The sequence below is a fragment of the Melanerpes formicivorus genome, unplaced genomic scaffold (genome assembly GCF_026170545.1).
Source record: "Melanerpes formicivorus ecotype bairdi unplaced genomic scaffold, bMelFor1.0.p_v2 SCAF_21, whole genome shotgun sequence".
Taxonomy (NCBI): Eukaryota; Metazoa; Chordata; class Aves; order Piciformes; family Picidae; genus Melanerpes; species Melanerpes formicivorus.
The window spans coordinates 7,163,917-7,181,748 of record NW_027142373.1 but is presented as its reverse complement, the minus strand read 5'-3'; the positions used below and the strand labels follow the sequence as shown (position 1 = coordinate 7,181,748).

The 17,832-nt window shown below is 55.0% G+C and overlaps 2 protein-coding genes across 2 annotated transcripts in view; one reads left to right on the top strand and one right to left on the bottom strand.

Moving 5' to 3' along the window:
* The window catches only part of RBFOX3 (RNA binding fox-1 homolog 3), a 191,852-nt gene extending 185,209 nt beyond the window's left edge, over positions 1-6,643 (bottom strand). The window contains exon 1 of the mRNA XM_068151296.1: positions 6,450-6,643. The gene's annotated coding sequence lies outside the window, so the exon portion shown is untranslated. The remainder of the gene's footprint in view (positions 1-6,449) is intronic.
* Positions 6,644-7,654: 1,011 nt separating this feature from the next.
* CBX2 (chromobox 2) lies at positions 7,655-12,880 on the top strand. Its single transcript, XM_068151702.1, has 5 exons — positions 7,655-7,760; positions 7,860-7,903; positions 8,550-8,615; positions 10,636-10,705; positions 11,186-12,880. Exons 1-5 carry the CDS (start codon positions 7,689-7,691, stop codon positions 12,539-12,541), a joined length of 1,608 nt encoding a protein of 535 aa, XP_068007803.1. The 5' UTR covers positions 7,655-7,688; the 3' UTR covers positions 12,542-12,880.
* Positions 12,881-17,832: the final 4,952 nt, after the last annotated feature.

The window sequence follows — 17,832 nt, the reverse complement described above, 5'->3', positions numbered from 1 at the left end:
TCCACAATCCTCAGTCCCAGTGGGGATATGCTTCTCCCAAGCTCCAGGATGCACCACTGTGGAAGCTGGCACTGATGTCCAGTGTGACCTTGACAAGGTCATCTTATGTCTACATTACCCCAACTTCCCCATCTGCTCAAACCAGAGCAACTTAGTTTGGACCAGGGACAGTTAATGCAAGTTGAGGATCTAAAGCAAATAAAACTATTTGCTCTGAGTACACCAAGAGCCTCCAGTGAACATTGCTGGGCTCTGGGACCAAGTGGACAGCCCTGACACACGGAGACAGATGCTGAGGCCCAGCTTGATTCTGTTGGTCTCAAGACCAGACTGGTTCTACCAACAGCGCTGGGACAGCCAGCTCTATTCCAACCGCCTAGCCTAGAATCCTGGTTGGAGTCCAGGACTGATCCCAAAGACAGTCAGTGGTTCCAGCCACTTCCCTGGGTGCCCTCAGCACCACTCTGCTGGCCTTTCTGTCCCTTGTGGCTGCAGACAAAAATGGGAAATTGCACCTACACCCCCTGAGCTCAAAACCTGCAAAGAGGACTGGCCCTGGCTGCACTACTCATGAGCCTCAACACATCTGCAGCCCCGATTCAGCTCCTGGGAGCTCTGGGAGGGGGTAATCACCCCGGATGTATTTTTGGAGACAGAGGATGTCGCAGCAGCACAGCCAGGATCCTCAGCTCAAAGAAAACCCCCAGCCCCACAGTCCCCAAGCCCAGGGCTGTGCACAGCCTGTACCAACTTGTGTCACCCGTCTGCTGCCCCCTCTGCAGTGGGGCTGATGCACCCTGAGTGCAAAGGGCCTCATGTGAAGCCAAACTTCTCTCTGCAGAAAGCAGTTCAGGACCCCTCAGCCAGGCTACTACACAAGGATGGGGAGCAGGACATCCCTCACTATCCCACACCCTTGCTCCCAGTCCTCCCAGTGTGGTATTAGCATGGCAGCCGCCCCAGACCCCATCCTAGATGCTGAAGTGTCTCTCCCCAACCCTGTGCCTCCACTCAGGGGCTCGATAAACATCTGTTGCCATAGAGACTCACTCGCTGCCTTCCCGGCGTCGGCTTCACCCAACGAGATGAAACAGGAGACGCACGCTCCGCCCGGGAAAACAGGAAGAAAATGTTTGGCTGGAGACCGTGCTGAGGGGTGGGGGTCAGGCCGGCAGCACACAGTGAGCAACAGGGAGGCTCCGAAAGGGGAGCCACACACAAACAGGCTTTAAAATAATAATCACAGTAAGAGTGCACAGGAACTTTCCCAGAGATCCCGTTGGCGACCTTGGGACTTTCTGCACAGGTCAGCACAACCCTGCCCATGTTTGTAGACAGCAGCAGCCCGCTGGGCTGTGAAGGTAGTGCCGCAGAGATCCCAGCAGCCAGGGCCTGCAGAGCTCATCGCCCAACAGTGCCAGGATCTGCACAGCTATGCCAGGGCCCTCGGGGTGCCCAGCAGTCGGCTGCAGCTGGAGCAAAGCAGGATAATGGCAGGGCTGGTCCTGATCTAGTTCACAACTCATGGAGGCATCATGGAGTTTATGGTGACCAACCTCCTGAAGGGAATCCTCACCCAGCAGTGGTTCTTTGCCTCAGCTCCTGATTCACAAGGCAGCATTTCAGCAAGACAAAGCCCTGTCGGAAAACTCTCCTATGAGGTAGGTACTGCTCTGGCTGGAGAGTGAGCTCTGCTACATCCCTGCAAGGAAGATTTCTAGCCCCTTGAAGCCTCAGTTTGCTTTTCTCTGTACCCTGCAGCAGCTGCTTTCACTTGGAGCAGGGCAAAGAAAATAAAAAAGAAAATATTGAAAAGCAACATTTTTAGTGCAACTGTATCTAAAGCACAGAGCATCCTCTGAATTTGGTGTCTCTGAGAAGAGGAGGATCCCCCTTCGTGGCCAGAGACTCAGCTCTGCCTCTCCATCCTCCCCACAGAACCTCTCCCTGGGACCCCTCTCCCCTTCCCTCTCCTCAGGCCAGCTGCTGCTCCCCTGGGTGTCCATCCACCTCCAGGATCTGAGGAGGGCTACAGGAGAGCTGGAGAGTGGCTTTTCACAAAGGCAGGTACTGACAGGATTGTGGGATAAGGCCTTCAAACTAGAAGAAGCTCGATTTAGATTAGACATTAGGAAGAAATTCTTCACCACCACCAGAATGTTGAGGCGCTGGAACAGGTTGCCCAGAGAAGCTGTGGAGGCTCTAGGCTTGGAAGTATTCAAACTCAGGCTGGATGGGTCCATGAGCAACCTGGTCTAGTGGGAGGGAGGTGTCCCTGCCCATGGCAGGGGGCTGGAACTAGATGATCTTTAAGGTCTCTCCCAACTCAAACCGTTCGAGGATTCTATTAAAATCTACTGGGACTGGCCCTGGCTCTGGCTCATGCTCCAGCTTTCGTCGTCTGGCTCCGCCCCGCCGGTCCCGCTGCAGTACCGGCGGGTGGTCCGGCCGGGTGGTCCGGTTCCCTGGTGCAGTACCGGCAGCTGGCGGGCGGTGGCTCCCGAGCCGCACTCACTGCCCGGTGCACCACCGGGAGAGATGGTTACCGGCGGAGGGGGGGCACCACTGGTGATAAAACCCCCTCCGGGAGAATCTCGCTGCCCGCAGTTAGTGGCCGCTCGCCCGGCGCAATGAACTGCTGCCCGCTCCCGGTGTGAAAGGTCTCGGCGTCTCCCACGGAGCAGAATTCGCTTCTCGGTGCTGCCCCGTAATAACACAAAGTTGAAGCTCCATCGGGACCTTCCTCTGGCAGCAGCCGAGCCCGGGGTGCACCCCCCCACGCAGCACCCATTGCAGCTCTAGCTGCACCAGGCTGGATACACAGAGGAAATTTTTCACACTGAGGGTGGTGAGACACTGGCCCAGCTTGACCAGAGAAGTGAGAGATGCCCCATCCCCAGAAACACTCCAAGTAAAGGTTCCTTCCAACCCAAACTAGTCCATGGTTCTACTCTATGATTCTATGAACATGCAGGTTTCCCTAAGTGATGCCCTGGTGATTCACATCACACACTTCAGTTTTCCAGTCCTTTCCTCCCCTTGGACAGCACAGCCCCGGAATGCAGAGTGCTTCCCAGCTCCAGGTTATGGCTGTGAGGAGGTTTAACGCCACAGACATGCAGAGCTGTGACAGCCTAAAGCCCTCTCTGGCCTTGCTGGCAAATTCAGCACTAGTTTGTGCTGGTGGACATAGCCGCTGGGCTCCACCAAGCACTGCACCTCCCTCCACTCACCCTCCTGTCCCCGAGTAATTCATTCCCCACCACCCCCCTCCCCGGGGCTGGGGGTCACACAGCAGGGAGAGCCCCGCTCTGTATTGCATCCCAATTTGCTATGCATTTCCACACCATTTGCTTCCCTTTCTTTTTCCTGCCCTAGAAAGACGCTTGCTGCCCGGGGGTCCCAACTGCTCCGAGATGGTAACATAACAACAAACATCTCCACACACACCTATTTATTTATGGCAGACACACAGCCTGCAGGAAAATTGCTGCTTCTTGAAAAGCCCAGTCCAGGGGTGGCACGTGTCTCTACAGTTCCTGCACATGGCCATGGCATCCAGATACAACATTCTCTGCGGTCGCCCCATCCTGCTCTGGTGACCCCACCCTGCAAGCTGCAGAGTTCCACACCCAGCTGCATAAATGATATGCAGAGCTCTGTGCTTCAATTGGCTGATACCTTGGGAAAACAATCACCGTTTGCCCACACCAAACATGGCTACCATGGCCCAGCTGCTTCCTGGGCTTTCCACAGCTTCATTCCTTTAATGTTACTACACTTGGCACCCCCTCCAGAAAACCCTCTCACTATTAACTCTGACCCAGAAAAGCCCAAGGAGGGAAGCATGGAGGGGGCATCCCTGCCAACACTCCTTCATCTGGTGGATCTGGGCACGAAGGTGGGAACCAAACATCCTGTGGGAATAGTCATGGTCCTGCTCCTCAGCCAGGGGTCTTTTATCTGTCAGCCCCCAGGAAGTGGTCATGTCCCTCACTGCTGGGACAAAGCTTGACCCAACAGGCTGTTGCTCCTGGTGATGCCTGGTCTTACCACACTTAGTCCTGCAGCCCTGCTCACGTGCCTGCTCTAAGCCCTCTGACCCACCAGAAGCACCATGGATTTCATCAGGAAAGTCTGATCCTTCAGTGAACACCTTCTGACAGCAAACCTCCACCCCATCATGACAGCCCCAACTGATATAACTAGGGATACACAGCATTCCTGGGATGTCTGGCATACTTGGGAAGAGCTACGAAATTATGTTCCACCAGATTAGTTCAGGACTCTGAGTCTCGTTTTTAAGATGCCAAAGGTTTTCTCAGCAACTGCTGAGTTTATTGGCTCCACTGTCACTTGGCTCGGCTGGAGCTGGGGAATGTGGCAGCCAAGCTATTTGCTGCCTGTTCCCAAGTTTCTCTGGCAAGGTGAAGTCTCTGTGAGAGACTAAGAACACTGAATTCAGCCTAAAGGCATTTGCAGGGGGAGATGCAATTTCGGCAGCAGTGGGCTGGTATCTCCTCCTGCACCTCCTGGGGAGCTCTGACCCAGCCAGCAGCCTCTGCAGCCCCTCCAGCCAGCCAAGCTCAGGGAAGTGACCATCTGGCCAACTCAGCAGAAAGGGGACATCCCAGGATCTATAAGCCCCCCACCATGTTTCCCCTTGCAGCCCCAGCCCTCCTTGCCCTTAGTCCTGCTATGCAGCTGCTGGTCCAGGGGCGCTGGAGTCAGCAGCAGAAGGCAGGAGGTCAGTGGAGCAAGGCTCTCACAGACAATTATTTCATTCTTTTTTAATCACTGAAACATCCCAAAATGCCAAAGAGGAAGCTGGGCAATGCTGGGCTGGCACCCCTGGCACTAGGAAGGGGCAGGTAGCTACAGTTTCAGCAAGATCATTTTGCTATTGCCAACCCCAAGTACTGCAACATAAAAGCTCACACGACTTTAACATACAAACAGATGCAGGGGTTTTAATTCACTTCCTGTTTTTGCAAATCTTCAAAGCCATAAGTTCAGGCTTTTTTTTAGGCTTAGAGTGATTTGTTCTCTTCCTTTATCTTTACTGAGAAAAAGTGGTATTTTTCATTTAACCACACAGCTCCATTGAAGACATTGAATGTGAAAACTGTGACCAGCCTGAGGAAGGTGCCACCCTGGAACCAGAGGACAGCCAGGGCTCGGTGTGCTTTGTGCTCCAAAGAGACACGTGCTCTGCCCCCAGCATTGCACACAGCTTCTAAACTACCCAAACTAACCTGCAGCTGCAAGCTGGGGAGAACTGCCAGAAAGCACAAAGCCCACTGCAGTCCAGGGGCTGACCAGGACTAGTTCCCAGCAAACCTCCAGGGATGTAAAGGAGATTTCCAGTCTGCAGAGCCATACAGCCCTTCTCGCCATGAGAGATGAAGGGATTTGGCTCCCCATTGACATGGAGTTGTGAGCAGGGACACAGACAGTGCTGTGGTTGCACAGCTGGAAACGAACTGGTCAAGACTGACCACGGAGGATTGGGGACAATGCTGCTGGCACAGCCCCACACCAGGCACCAGCCTCCCAAATACTGCCCACAGTCCCCAAAGAGAGCCCAACACCACAGGCTGCTCCCATGTCTGACCCCCATCTTCTCTCAGGCACAGCAAGCAGAGCATCTCCACACCACCAGCTTCCTCTTCTCCATGCCAAGAAGCACCAGAGCAGCTCTTTCCATCCCTGTGACCTCACAGGGAGTTCCGGACACCAGCACCAAAGGGCAGCTGGGGAGAAGAGCCCACCTGGTATCACCTGACTCAGGGCCCTTTTCCCAGCAGGGTTTGTCTCTCGAGCTCACCCAGCATCGCCTGACTCAGGACCCATTTCCCAGTGGGGTTGGTTGGTGTCTTGCAGATCCTGGTGGCTGGGTGAGCCCCACAGGCTGCTTCGCCCCAGCAGGCTGGTCACTGGGGCTGGGGATGCCGACTGCGCGCACACACAGCTCATGCGCACCGGGACAGAAAGTCACACACATCTGCTTTTTCTCCCCCCCCCCCCCCCCCCCCAAAATTTAAGACATGCTGCACACAAAGGGCAGAGCTGAGGAAAGGTAAATGAACTCTAAAAGAAAGCAGAAGTGCCACGCTGGGCGGCGTTTCTGTGTCACCTTCAGTTAGAAAATGCTTCCAGCAGTTCTGCTCAACGAACAATCACAGCGATTGTAAAAAGGAGACAATAAAACGTGACAGCGCTCGACCCAGGACAATTACTCGGTATTGACCCAGCACCCCAGGCACATCCACCGTCCTACAGCCCCCGAGCCAGCGCCGCTCCGTTAATGAAGCCACTATTTTCTCCCTTCATCATGCCGGGTCTCCCCAGCAGCACCATTATTCCCCGCAGCAGGGCCAGCCCAACGCACCAGCCTGCAGCTCAGAAAAAAACAAAAAAGGCTTTTTTCCAAACCCAGCATCGCTTACCGGAGATGGCACTGCCGGGGGTCTGCGTGAGGCCCCAATGCCCAGGACACCCCATTGCCCGTCCAGGTCCCACTCAGCCCCTGCACGTTGCGGACACCCGAGTGCCGGGGCTACCGAAATTCATTCCCCGCTGGCTCCTGCACGGTTAATCGCAGGCTGCGGGCCGGCGGTTGTGAACTCCCTGAGGTGCTGACTCATCTTCTTCCATGCCTGTAGAGCACCATATTTCAGTGCTCCACGCCCACCGCGCCGTGCAGCAGCTCCGCACGCCGCCTTGCACGCCCTGCTGGCGTGCGGTGCCGCGGTGTGGCCCTTTACCCCCGCACACGTTCATTAGAGCCGGGAGAGGATTCTGGGCCAGGCCATACCTGACTGTGACAGCGAGGTGGTTATTGACGCAACCGCCACCCTCTTGAGGACATTTTCCAATTTATTCCATTACAGCCAACTATCTCAAGCAAAAATAACGTGCCGCCAGCATCTTCTCCCAGCCCAGTAAGGGCTGGCAGGGGTGCATGGGCGACCTCCCCATTCCCATCCCATGCTTTGTCCCCAGGGGAGACCTGGGCTGTCCAGGCAGAGGACCACGAGGCCCAAGTCGTTGGAAGCAGGACCAAGCAGGGGACCCTTCCCTATGCCGCCAAGCCCACTCCAGCCCCCACCCCCAAACCCCGGTGCTGTCGACCCCCTCCGCTGCCCGCTCTTCCCGCACGCCCGCGCTGCCCAGCATCCCTCCCCACAGTACCTAGCACCACTGCCCAATAACACCTTCCCCGAGCTATGGAGCCCCTTCCCACGCCACCGAGCTCCCCCTTCCCCACCGAAACCCTCCCGCACTGCCCACACCTCCTCCTCCGAGCTCGCTCGCGTACACACACACAGACAGGGGGACAAAGCCCCGGGCCGGGCCCGTCCCCATTGTCCCCGCTCCGGCCGGGCAGCGGCCACTCCCCCCTCCCGCGGGCAGGAAGAGGAGGGGTCGTGCACAGACAATGCCTCCCCCCACTCCCCGCCCTCCGCTCCCCATTGGCCAGTGGGGAATTTGGGGAGCCCTCCCCACACCCCCTCCACCCTCACCCACCCCCCTCCCCACCGGGAGCGCGCACGCTGTATTGTGCCGGGGAGGAGGGGGACGCGCGCGGAGGATGGGGGGGGGGGGGGGGCGGCGGGTGCGCGGCCGGCATCGGGAGCGCGCCCGGGGGGCTCCGCTTGTGTGTGCGTGTGCGCGGGGCCGGGGCCATGGAGGAGCTGAGCAGCGTGGGAGAGCAGGTCTTCGCCGCAGAGTGCATCCTCAGCAAGCGGCTGCGCAAGGTGGGACCCCACACACCCCTTTTTCCCCGGCAGCCCCCACACACCCTCCGGCAACTCCCCGGACACCGTTAACCCGCCTCTCTCCGTCTCTCTCTGTAGGGCAAGCTGGAGTACCTGGTCAAGTGGCGAGGCTGGTCCTCCAAGTGAGTGGAGCTGCGCGGTGCGGAGCGGAGCGGTGCGGGGGTGCACGGTGTGGGGGTGCCGCCCGGCCAGCCCCTTTTGTTCGAGTCGCGCTGCTCCTTTTGTTTACAAATAAGCGCGGCCGCGGCCCGGCCCTTCACCGCCACCGCGTGGGGCTTCGTTCCCCCCCACCGCCACCCCCCTTGTCCCCTCCCGCCACCGGGCCGGGTAACCCCACTCTGGAGCCTCTCGAACACCCCCTACCAGGCGCCCAGGCACCGGTGTCCTGCGCGACTGCCCGTTGAAACTGGAGCTCTCCCGGGATGCGCGGCGCTCGGCTCGGTTCGCCCCGCGGCGGCGTGGTCGCTCCCTCCCCGATCTACTTCCCCGGGCTCCTTTCCTGGCCACCCTGCGGGGACCGGAGTCCACCGATCCCTGTTGCGCAGCTGCCCCAAGTTCCCCACTGCAGGGTTGTCCCCATTTCCCCGTTGCGAAGCTGCCCCCCGTTTCCCCGTTGCAGGGATGCCCCCGTGCCCGCTGGGCTCGGTCCCGGGCAGCACGAAGGGCCCATTTGTCCTCGGATGAACTCCCCCCGGTGCTCGGCTGTTAGGGGGAGCGGTGGGGAGCGCCAGCCCCCCACTCTCGCTCAGCCCGTATCTTCTGTTGCAGGCACAACAGCTGGGAGCCCGAGGAGAACATCCTTGATCCGAGACTCCTCCTGGCTTTCCAAAAGAAGTGAGCAAACGATAAATATTTCTAAGCAAACGATAAAGTCAATTAAGTTCTAATTGGCTGCGCGTGCGGTGGGAGTTGTGGCAACAACAGGCTGAAGCTCGCGGTGCCTTTTGTGGCACAGCCCTTTTGTTCACCTCCTGGAATCGCCGTTCAGGTCCACCTCGGACGGCTCTCCTGGGCTGGGGAAACACAAAGAATTTATGGCCCCGCTCACAATCTGGTTTTGTACCGGTTGTACAATGGGACCAGCAAAGACCTGAGGCTCCCCAGTCACAGCCTTGCTGTACTTGTGGGGCGACTGCAGCCCCTGGGAAGGCAGATGGCACCTGGGTACTGTGGAAACAGTGAGCTTGGAGGGCACCGAAGTGTGCTTCTGGATAGCCTAGCTATGAGAGAGTGAGGAAGTAATGGGTGGGAGAAAATGGTGTCCTAGGTCAGGGGCAGGGCTACTGCCCAGAGCTGAGCTGGAACCAGCTTTTCTGCAGCTATTGCACACCAGGAACCACACATGGAACAGACTGCCCTGGAGGTGTCAAAAAAACCACATAGATGTGGCTCTTCAGGCCGTGGCTTAATAGGCAGCAATTGTGCTGGGTTGACACTTGGGCTTGATGATCTTAAAGATCTTTTCCAACCCTAATTATTCTGTGATTCTATGGAGGTTAAAAACAGTAGCCAGCTGGCTACAGTAAGCACAGCACTGCCAAATATTTTGTTTCTATATTAATACAAATCATTCAAGTTTATGATAGGATTTAATTATAACTTGCTTCTGGATCCATTTTCTCAATGAAGCCTTGTGCTCAGTGCAGGCAGCAGCACGGCATTTAATCCACCTTATTTACCACAGCTCAACACTGTCCTTTCCAATCAGAGAGCTGCAAAATAGTGTTGTGACCTGAAATATTTCCAGTATCTCCACCTTGGGCTATGCATGGCTGTCATCCTGTGCCACCATGTCCGGTCCAAGCAGTTCAGCAGAAGAGAAACAAACCCAGCAAAGGGGAAACCTGTGGAGTTTCCAGGGAATGTGTTGGGGTTTGCACCACACAGCGGTTTGGCACTGTGAGTGGAGGGGAAGCTCAGCTCTTTGAGTGTCTAAGCAAGGGCAGAATTGGGGTGGATGCTTCTGCTTGCTGTTGTACCAGAAAAACTGCAAATCTTGCCATGAATGGTAAGAGTTACTGATCCAGAATGGGTAACACCATGCGGTTCCAACTGCTGGAAGCTTCTTGTGGTGGGGATGCTGTTGTAGCAAGCAGTGGTGCTGGCAAAGATAGCAGAGCAGGGTTGGGAGCCCAGCCTCAGTTTACTCAGTGCAAGACAAGCAAGGAGTCACTCTCAGGCGACACATTACCGAACTCAGTGCCTGTCTGAAAGGCTTGTGACAGGCACCAGTGGGACAAAGGGACTAGGAAGGTCCTGCATGGCAGAGGATTTTAATTCTGTGAGCAGTCTGGTAAAGATGTTTCAACCATGCATGCAGGTCAATCCCATGCTGTGTGCAAGAGAATTTCTCTTTCACCTCTCCTTCAGTAAATGAGGGCAGGTACCTGCTGCTGAGCCACCTGGGCACCCTGATGTCCAGATACCTGTCCTTGATCTGCAACCACATTTATCACTCTTTCCCCACTTTGGAGTTCTTTTTCTTGCATTGCATCACATTTACAACCCAAGTGTTCCAGTGACATATGCTCATCTCATAGGGTAAATGGTCCAGGTACCACATGGGGGAGGTTGTACTCTACAGATCCCAAATTTCCACACAATTCTTGGGGCTTTTTAATTGCCCTGGAGTGTGATGTACCCATAGCAGTGTGGGTTCAAGTGATGTGCTTGGAGTCTGTTAAGTTCACACATTGGTAAGGGTTGAGGACATCTCCCAGCCACTGCTCAGAGGAGCTGAGCCTTCAGCATACCAAGCAAGAGGGGTTTTAATGACAGAAAAAAGGGAGAATCAGAGTAATTCTGGATGTTTTTTCTTCCCTGCAAACAGTGTCTTTAAACGTTGCTTTTTCAGGGAGCACGAAAAAGAAGTACAGAATCGGAAGAGGGGCAAGAGGCCCAGGGGCAGGCCCAGGAAACATGTGGTGAGTCCCAGTGGTGGTGGAACTCCAAGGTTACAATGGCACTGGAGGGATTGTGGCCTTGGAAGGCACCAGCATGTCTGTCCACAGTGCAGGGTGTGGTGAACACTTGACCTCGGGAGGGTGGTGAGGACACAACAATGTCTGCTGACCCGGTGTCAGGGGCTTTGAAGATTGCAGTGATGGATGGGTGGATGAGGATGCTTGTGAGGAGGACACTTCTTCATTGCTCCTGTGGCAATGGCATAGAAGGAGACAGTTCCATTGCACCAGGGCCCTACTGGATATTGAAGCCTGCTCAGTTTTGTGCTGCACGCTCCCTAATTCACTTTATGACAAAGGATGAGCAGATCAGATAATGTGGAGAAGGAGCCCATGTCTGAGGCACCTGGCCAGGCAATGCTGCAGGATTTGCAATGCCCACAGTGGTTCTTTGGTAATTTGTATTAATTCTTTTCACTGTTCCTCTCAATTGCTTCCCAGGAACCAGAGATGCCTACAAAAACAGCTAAGTCAAGTAGCTCCTCTTCCTCCACATCCTCCTCATCCTCCTCCTCAGATGAAGAGGATGAAAGTGACCTGGAAGCAAAGAGAGGTCCCCGCAGCAGAGAGACTCACCCGGTACCACAGAAGAAAGCTCAGATCCTGGTGGCAAAGCCTGAAATGAAAGACACTTCCAGGAAGAAGCGTGGGAGGAAACCTCTTCCCCCGGAACAGAAAGCAGCTCGAAGGACGGTGAACCTGACAAAGGTACTGAAAACATCCCGGAAGGAGGTGGGTGGCAGCACCAAGATGGGGAAGCTGCAGCCCCAGCACAGCTCACAGGGCTCAGGCATGGCCATGCTGAAGGACTCGCCAGGCACCTTGTCTGGGCTCAGCTCAGGGGGTTCATCTGCAGAGAACCTGTCCAACATGATGAAGAGTGGCTCCACAAGCCCAAACCGGGCCCAGATCAGTTGGCAGAGCTCCATTGTGCACTACATGAACAGGATGTCCCAAAGCCAGAACTCAGCAGAGACCTCTCCCCTGGGCAGGCTGGCACTGAAGTCTCAGGCATCCAGCAAGAGTGGCTTAGGCCTGGACTTAAAAATGAGGAACCAGAAAGGATCTGGGGAGCTTGGGCTGAGCACACAGGGACCCAAGGCCACGAAGGCTCCTAACAGTGGTGCTGGAGGGGAGCAAAAATCAGGGTTTGCTGCAGGTGGCCAAATGCTGCACAATGGCAACAAGACACCAGCAAGCTCATCTGGGGCTGGCAACCAGCAGGCCTCCAGCCAGGAGCTGAACCTCCAAGCTCTAAACTTGCAGAGTGTCAAAAATGGTGTGAGCACAGCCAGCGGGAACAGCCTTCCTCGGCACCATTGCAGTGCCCTGTCCAAAGGCTCTGGCGGTGGCACAGCAGCAAGCACAGGGGCTGGGGGCACAAAGGGCAGTGGCACAGCGGCTGCCGGGTTGAATGCTACCAGCGCCGGTACGCGCTCAGGGGGGGACGGTGGCAAGAACGAGAAGCAAGCACACCGAGCAGGTGACAGGGACTTGGCCAAAAGTGGCACAGCCAGCACACAGGAGGGGCACACAGCCACGGAGAACCGCAAGCCAGCTGCCCTCTCTGAAGTGAGCACAGGCGATGAGACCAGCTCCGATTCAGACCGGGATTCGGCGTCGTTCCCAGGCGTGGGTCAGAACATGTCTGTCTCTATCCAGACCAGCCAGGACTGGAAACCCACCCGCAGCCTGATCGAGCACGTCTTTGTCACCGATGTCACCGCCAACCTGATCACAGTGACGGTCAAGGAGTCTCCCACCAGCGTTGGGTTTTTCAACCTACGGCAATACTGAGCCCAGGAGCATAAGGGCAGGGAGAGAGGGTCCTTCAGCCTCACCCTCAGCTTTGCCCAGCTCTTCCACCAGGTTTTTCTTTCTTCAAGTGAATGCATGAGACCTGCTGGGACTCGTGTCCAGAGCAGCTTGGGAAAAACACGGTGAAACCTGCTCAGAACTGCCAGTGGGTCGATGGATCCCTCCCAGCTTCTACCTGTCCTCTCCAGGTCCACTGCCCCAAACTGGTATCATTCTCCAGAGGCAGGGGCACCAGTGCTGCTGGGGGTGACAGGCTGGCAAGTTTTGAGCCAGGCTTCACTGTATGCAGGTGTCTTTGCTTTACAGCTTGAAACAACAGGTGACAAGTTCTGTGACCCTCTGGCAACAGGCAGAGGGTGTGGAGCCGCCGTGGGCCAAGCTCCTATTTGGGAGAGGAGAAGTCGATCCTTTCCTTGGGGTCCCCAGAATCTGTTTGTAAGATGTGGGGAGTTGCAAGTCAATCCAAATGAGGCAGCCACTGCTCCCAGCCCTGGAGGGGCTGTTGGGGAATGGTTGCTGATTGGGGGTTTTTCAGGGTATGCTCAGCCCAGCCACCCCCCTGGGCAAGGTCACTTCCAATGATGGTGAAGCCCACGTTTCTGTTGTGCTTTCCAGCTGATAGGGAAATGTTGTTTACATTTTTTATTAAGGAAAATCCTCTTTTTTTTTTCTTTTTTTTTTTTTTTTTTGAAGGGAGGGGAATAAACCCAGTCTAGGGAAGACTCAATCCTGGATGCCACTGATGAGATGGCCATCAAAGGTGCCTCTTTAAGAGCCAGGGGCTGCTGGCAGTGGGTACCTCCTTGTTGCCCTGGGAGGGTCCTGCCCTGGGAGTCACTGGCTTCTTTGCAGAAGACATGACTATGAGAGGAAAGTAAAGCCCAAATTGCTGTGCAAGCCCAGGAGCCCCAACACTGCTCCTCTGCCTTGTCCCAGCATCAGAAGCATCTACCCAACCTGCTCAGCAGTTTCCAGGCACTTGCAGGGACCGAGCTGGTCAATATTGTTTTGAGTCTTGAAGAGCACATGAACCCTTCCAGCAGCAGGTAGGTTGGTACTTGGGCTGCCTGGTCATTGCTGTGTTCAGCTACAACACAGTACCCAGGCAGAGCCAGGGTGGATCGAGCCCTCTGTGCTGGGAACCCAGCTAGAGCCATCCCTGGATGCTCACTGGGTTTGACTCCCGCTGACCATCCATGTTTCTCTCCAGCCAAAGGGCTCTGAAGCTGCTTGAGAACACCTGTATGGGTGGTCTGGAGCAGTGGGAAGGGGCCGGAGAGGAGAGGGAGATGGGACACAGCTAGACAGTGGCAACAGTACCTTGGGAGGAGCTGGAGGGCCTGTGGGAGACCCTTTGCCTTTAACCAGCCAGCCTGTACCCTTTATCAGGGGGTTCACTTTGGCTTGTAATTGCAACCCATAATGGCTTTTTCGAGGAGGTCTCTTTCCCTGCTGTAGAACTCTCTTACAAGCCAAAATTAGCAGCAGTAGTTCAGGCAGAGTTTAGTAGCATTTGAGGTCATTTTAAGTCTGTTAATGCTGAACTCCTCGGGGGAGCTATGAAGCCTGCAGTCTGCCTGGCCTCAGTGCGTGGTTTGGGCTGTCCCATCAGTGTGGCTGCTCAGCGTGTGTGTGTGAACAGGCTTCACTTCTGGGGTAGCTCCCTGCCAGGTGACAGACCTGGCACCTAGAGAAGCATCTCACTGCCACAGGCAGGGGCACTCACAGTGTCATCACACACGGGGGTGTGGAGACAAATGGACCAAAATGGGCATGCAGGTACTTCTGCCCCCTCCAATTATCAGCCTACTGCAGTCATGTTTGCTGTTGCTGGCTGGGAAACTTCCTGGGGAGGAGGAAAAGCCCATAATGGCTGCACATGTTCCTGGTTATTCAATGGATGTATGGTCACTCCCTGAGCTTCAGCTGCAGCAGGTTCATGTGCTCCAGGGATGCTCTCACTTATCTTTGTATTTAATGCCCAGCCATGACTTTGTTGTGTTGCAGAGCTGAGTGTGGCATCCTGCATGGGCTAACAATGTGCCAGTGAGCTGGGGCAGGTGAAGATGTATAGCTTGCCTTGCAGCAGGACCTGTGCAGGCTTCTCAGCCAGCTCCAATTCTGCCCCAGTGTGGCCAGACAGCCTTGAATGTCACCTTGTCATGGTGTCAGGTGGCCTGGGGCAGAGGCTTTGCAGAGGGCTGGGGCAGCCCCGATCTACTGCTGGTCACTGGTCCCAGCAGCACACTGTGCATTGTTCTGCCAGGCAAACAGCTGAGAGGAGAGGAGGGAATACCCACGGAGAAGGTTCCCAAGGATGGAGTTTCTGTTACGCTCCATGATGCCAAAATGTCACAGTCTGTGCTGTTTACCTTCCAGTTTTTAACTTTGCCAAATGAGCTACTGTTGCTTTGAACAGTCCAAGGAAACATTGGCCTATGTTAGCAGAAACAGATGTTCCAGGCATGGTCTCTGCTGGATCTGCTTTTGTGCTGGGGATGCAAGCATTTTTGGGGGAGAATCAAGGAATTTGGGAGCACCAGGGTAATGCTCTTCCTCACACACACACACCAAATGTTTGCTACTTGGCCTTTACAAATCCAAACTGAAAGACAATGTGCCTTTCGGACCGTCCTTATCTCAGCCTCGTCTGTGACACCGGTCCCACCACAGGTTTGTGCCTATGCAAAGCAGGATGGTCACAGGGTCCTGAGGACAGCTGTCATGCTGATGGGGTGAGGTGCCCTGGTCCCCAGAAGGACACTGAGCTGTCATGCAGAACCCTGCTGCAGGTGAGGGATGTCCACAGAGGGGATGCCAACCAGGCAGGGATGCTCTTACCTCAATTGGACACGTCTCTAAGAGGGAAAAAAAGCATCTTAGGATGCTCCAAGAAGGGGCTGGGCACCAAGTGTCCACAGAGGGTGCAGGAGACTAGTTGTGTCAATGGGTGCTTGCTGGCTGCACGTCAGCTCCAAGACAGCTGCTCTTTCCAGAGCCCCTGTCAAATCTCACACTTGTTTCTCCAGGCAGGAGCTTGCTTCTGCCTCCTGACCTGGGCTTGTACCCAGGAGAACTCAATGGTGAGCACTCTCCTGCATCACCCATTCTTCTCAAACATATCCCCTCATGCTAGCAGCAGGACTCTGCTGTCACCACTTTCTATTGTGCCTTTTGCTCACCAGCTGGTTCAATTCCAAAGGTCTAAGGATGGTGAAAATGATAATCTAGAATTTTTTTTTTGACCTCTGTCTCCTCCTTGCGTCCTTCCCCAGCCCCTTCCTGACCTTGTGGTTCAGGATCTGGGCTCTCCCAGCAGCACTAAGGTGTCTGTGAGCAGTTCCTGTTGGGAGTTTGCCTCTCAAAGACACATTATGTGAGTGATTTACTGTAATCTTTTGTGGACAGGGGTTGAAAGCCAGGGCAGACCCTGTTTACCGGTCACAACCATTAGCATTCAAGGGCTACCTTTTTCTTTTTCTTCTTCTTTTGTTTTATTTTTTTGATGGGGGGTGTTGGTTTTTTGTTACTGTTGGATGTTTGATTTTTGTTGTTGTTGTTGTTGTTGGGTTTGGGGTTTTTTTTGAGTTTGCTGCTATAGGTTGGAGTGTTCAGCCATGTGCCCAACAGCCAATTAAAGGTTTGTCACTTGCCATTTTCTAAGGGGTTTCCGATGTGGAAAGTCCTGCAGTATTTGTATATTGAATGGATATTTTCTCCAGGCATAATCTGGTTAAGCATACTTGTTGTTTTCCATTGGACTGGAAGAGGTGGCCCATTCAGCCATCTTCCCTAGAAACTTAGTCTATTTTTATATATATATTTTGTACCAAAAAAAAATAAAACAAAAAAAAAAAAAGAAAAGAAAAAAAAAGAAAGGGAAACAAACAAACAAACAAAAAAGGCAAACCACCAACTGGAATTCCTGAAGGGATGGGGATAGTTTAGGGGGGCTTGGTTTGGGTTGAGTTTCCAAGCTGGGTGTGAAGGGCTTCAGAGCCGGTGAGAAGGTTTTGTGTTCTTGAGATGGGTGAAAACAACCAATTGTTCATGTAACTTGTGCCAGTCACTGGGCTGATTTGTATGTTTTAATTAAAGAGAGAGCCAAATCGTTCCTGTATGACACTTATAATTGCTTTAAACTACAGCTGTTTGTTTGCTTTTATTTTCAGAGAACAAAAGTTGGGAGATGTTATTACCCTGGGAAAGCGTCAAGGGCTTTGTGGAGCTGGATGGGCAGCCAGCCTGCCAAGCAATGGGGCTGGGGGCCCACACTCCCCACCCCCGCGGGGCCCTAGACACCCTTCAGGCACCTCACTCGCATTCTGTGCGGTGGGTTCTAGTGTGGACCAACCGCCTTTGGGCTGCTTTTAATTTATTTGCAGGAAAACATTAGGAGACTGTCACCTCGGGTGGGTTTGGGGTTTTTTTTGGTATGACTTTTCCACTGCTCCTTTTTAGCATATCAATAAATATTTTTTTAAACTTTTCAGCCTGGTGTGGTCACTGCTGTAGGAGCGACCCCATCTCCCATCCAAACCCTCCCGGCTCCTGCCTGGTTCCCCCACTCCCCGGGGCTGCCGCGCCCTTGTGAATCACGTCCCCAGCCACCGCACCCCGAAAGGATGTTCTGTCCCTACCCGGGGGGGTACAGCAGGACCCTCGCGATGGATGGAGAAGGCTGAGGGGAACCGGAGACAGGTAACCCCCTGGATACAGGCAAAATACAGCCCACTCCGGGCCCTGGGCCCCGGCACGTACCGGGATACAGTCAGGCTCCGCGGCGGGAGAGGGTTTCAAACGTTCTCAGCCCAAAAGCCCGCCCGGCCGCCGTGCGCGGGGCTTCGCCGTCGGGAAGTAGCTGAGCTCCCCGCCCCGGCACTTGGAATGGAGTTGGCGGGGGAGTGGGGGGGTGATGTGTGTGTATCTGCCAGCCGTTCGCCCTCCTGTGTCCCTCTGTCCCTCCACCTCCCTCCATCCCACCAGTCCCGGCGGGGCCCCGCCGTGGCCCGTGTGAAAGGTTCCCCCCTCCCCGCGGAGCCAGGGGTGAAAGCCGCCATTGTGCGGCCCTTTCTCCCGCTCCTCCTTGACACTCATTTTCCGCGCCCAGGCGCTGACAGCTCCCATAATGCGGGGTCCGCGCCTTTCACCCGGCCGAGCAGAAAAAGGAGGTTAATGAGGACATGGCTTAAAAAAAAAAAAAATACACCAAACCCAGCGCCACAACCACCACCACCACCCCTAATCCCCGCTCTCCTCCCCCTGCATGC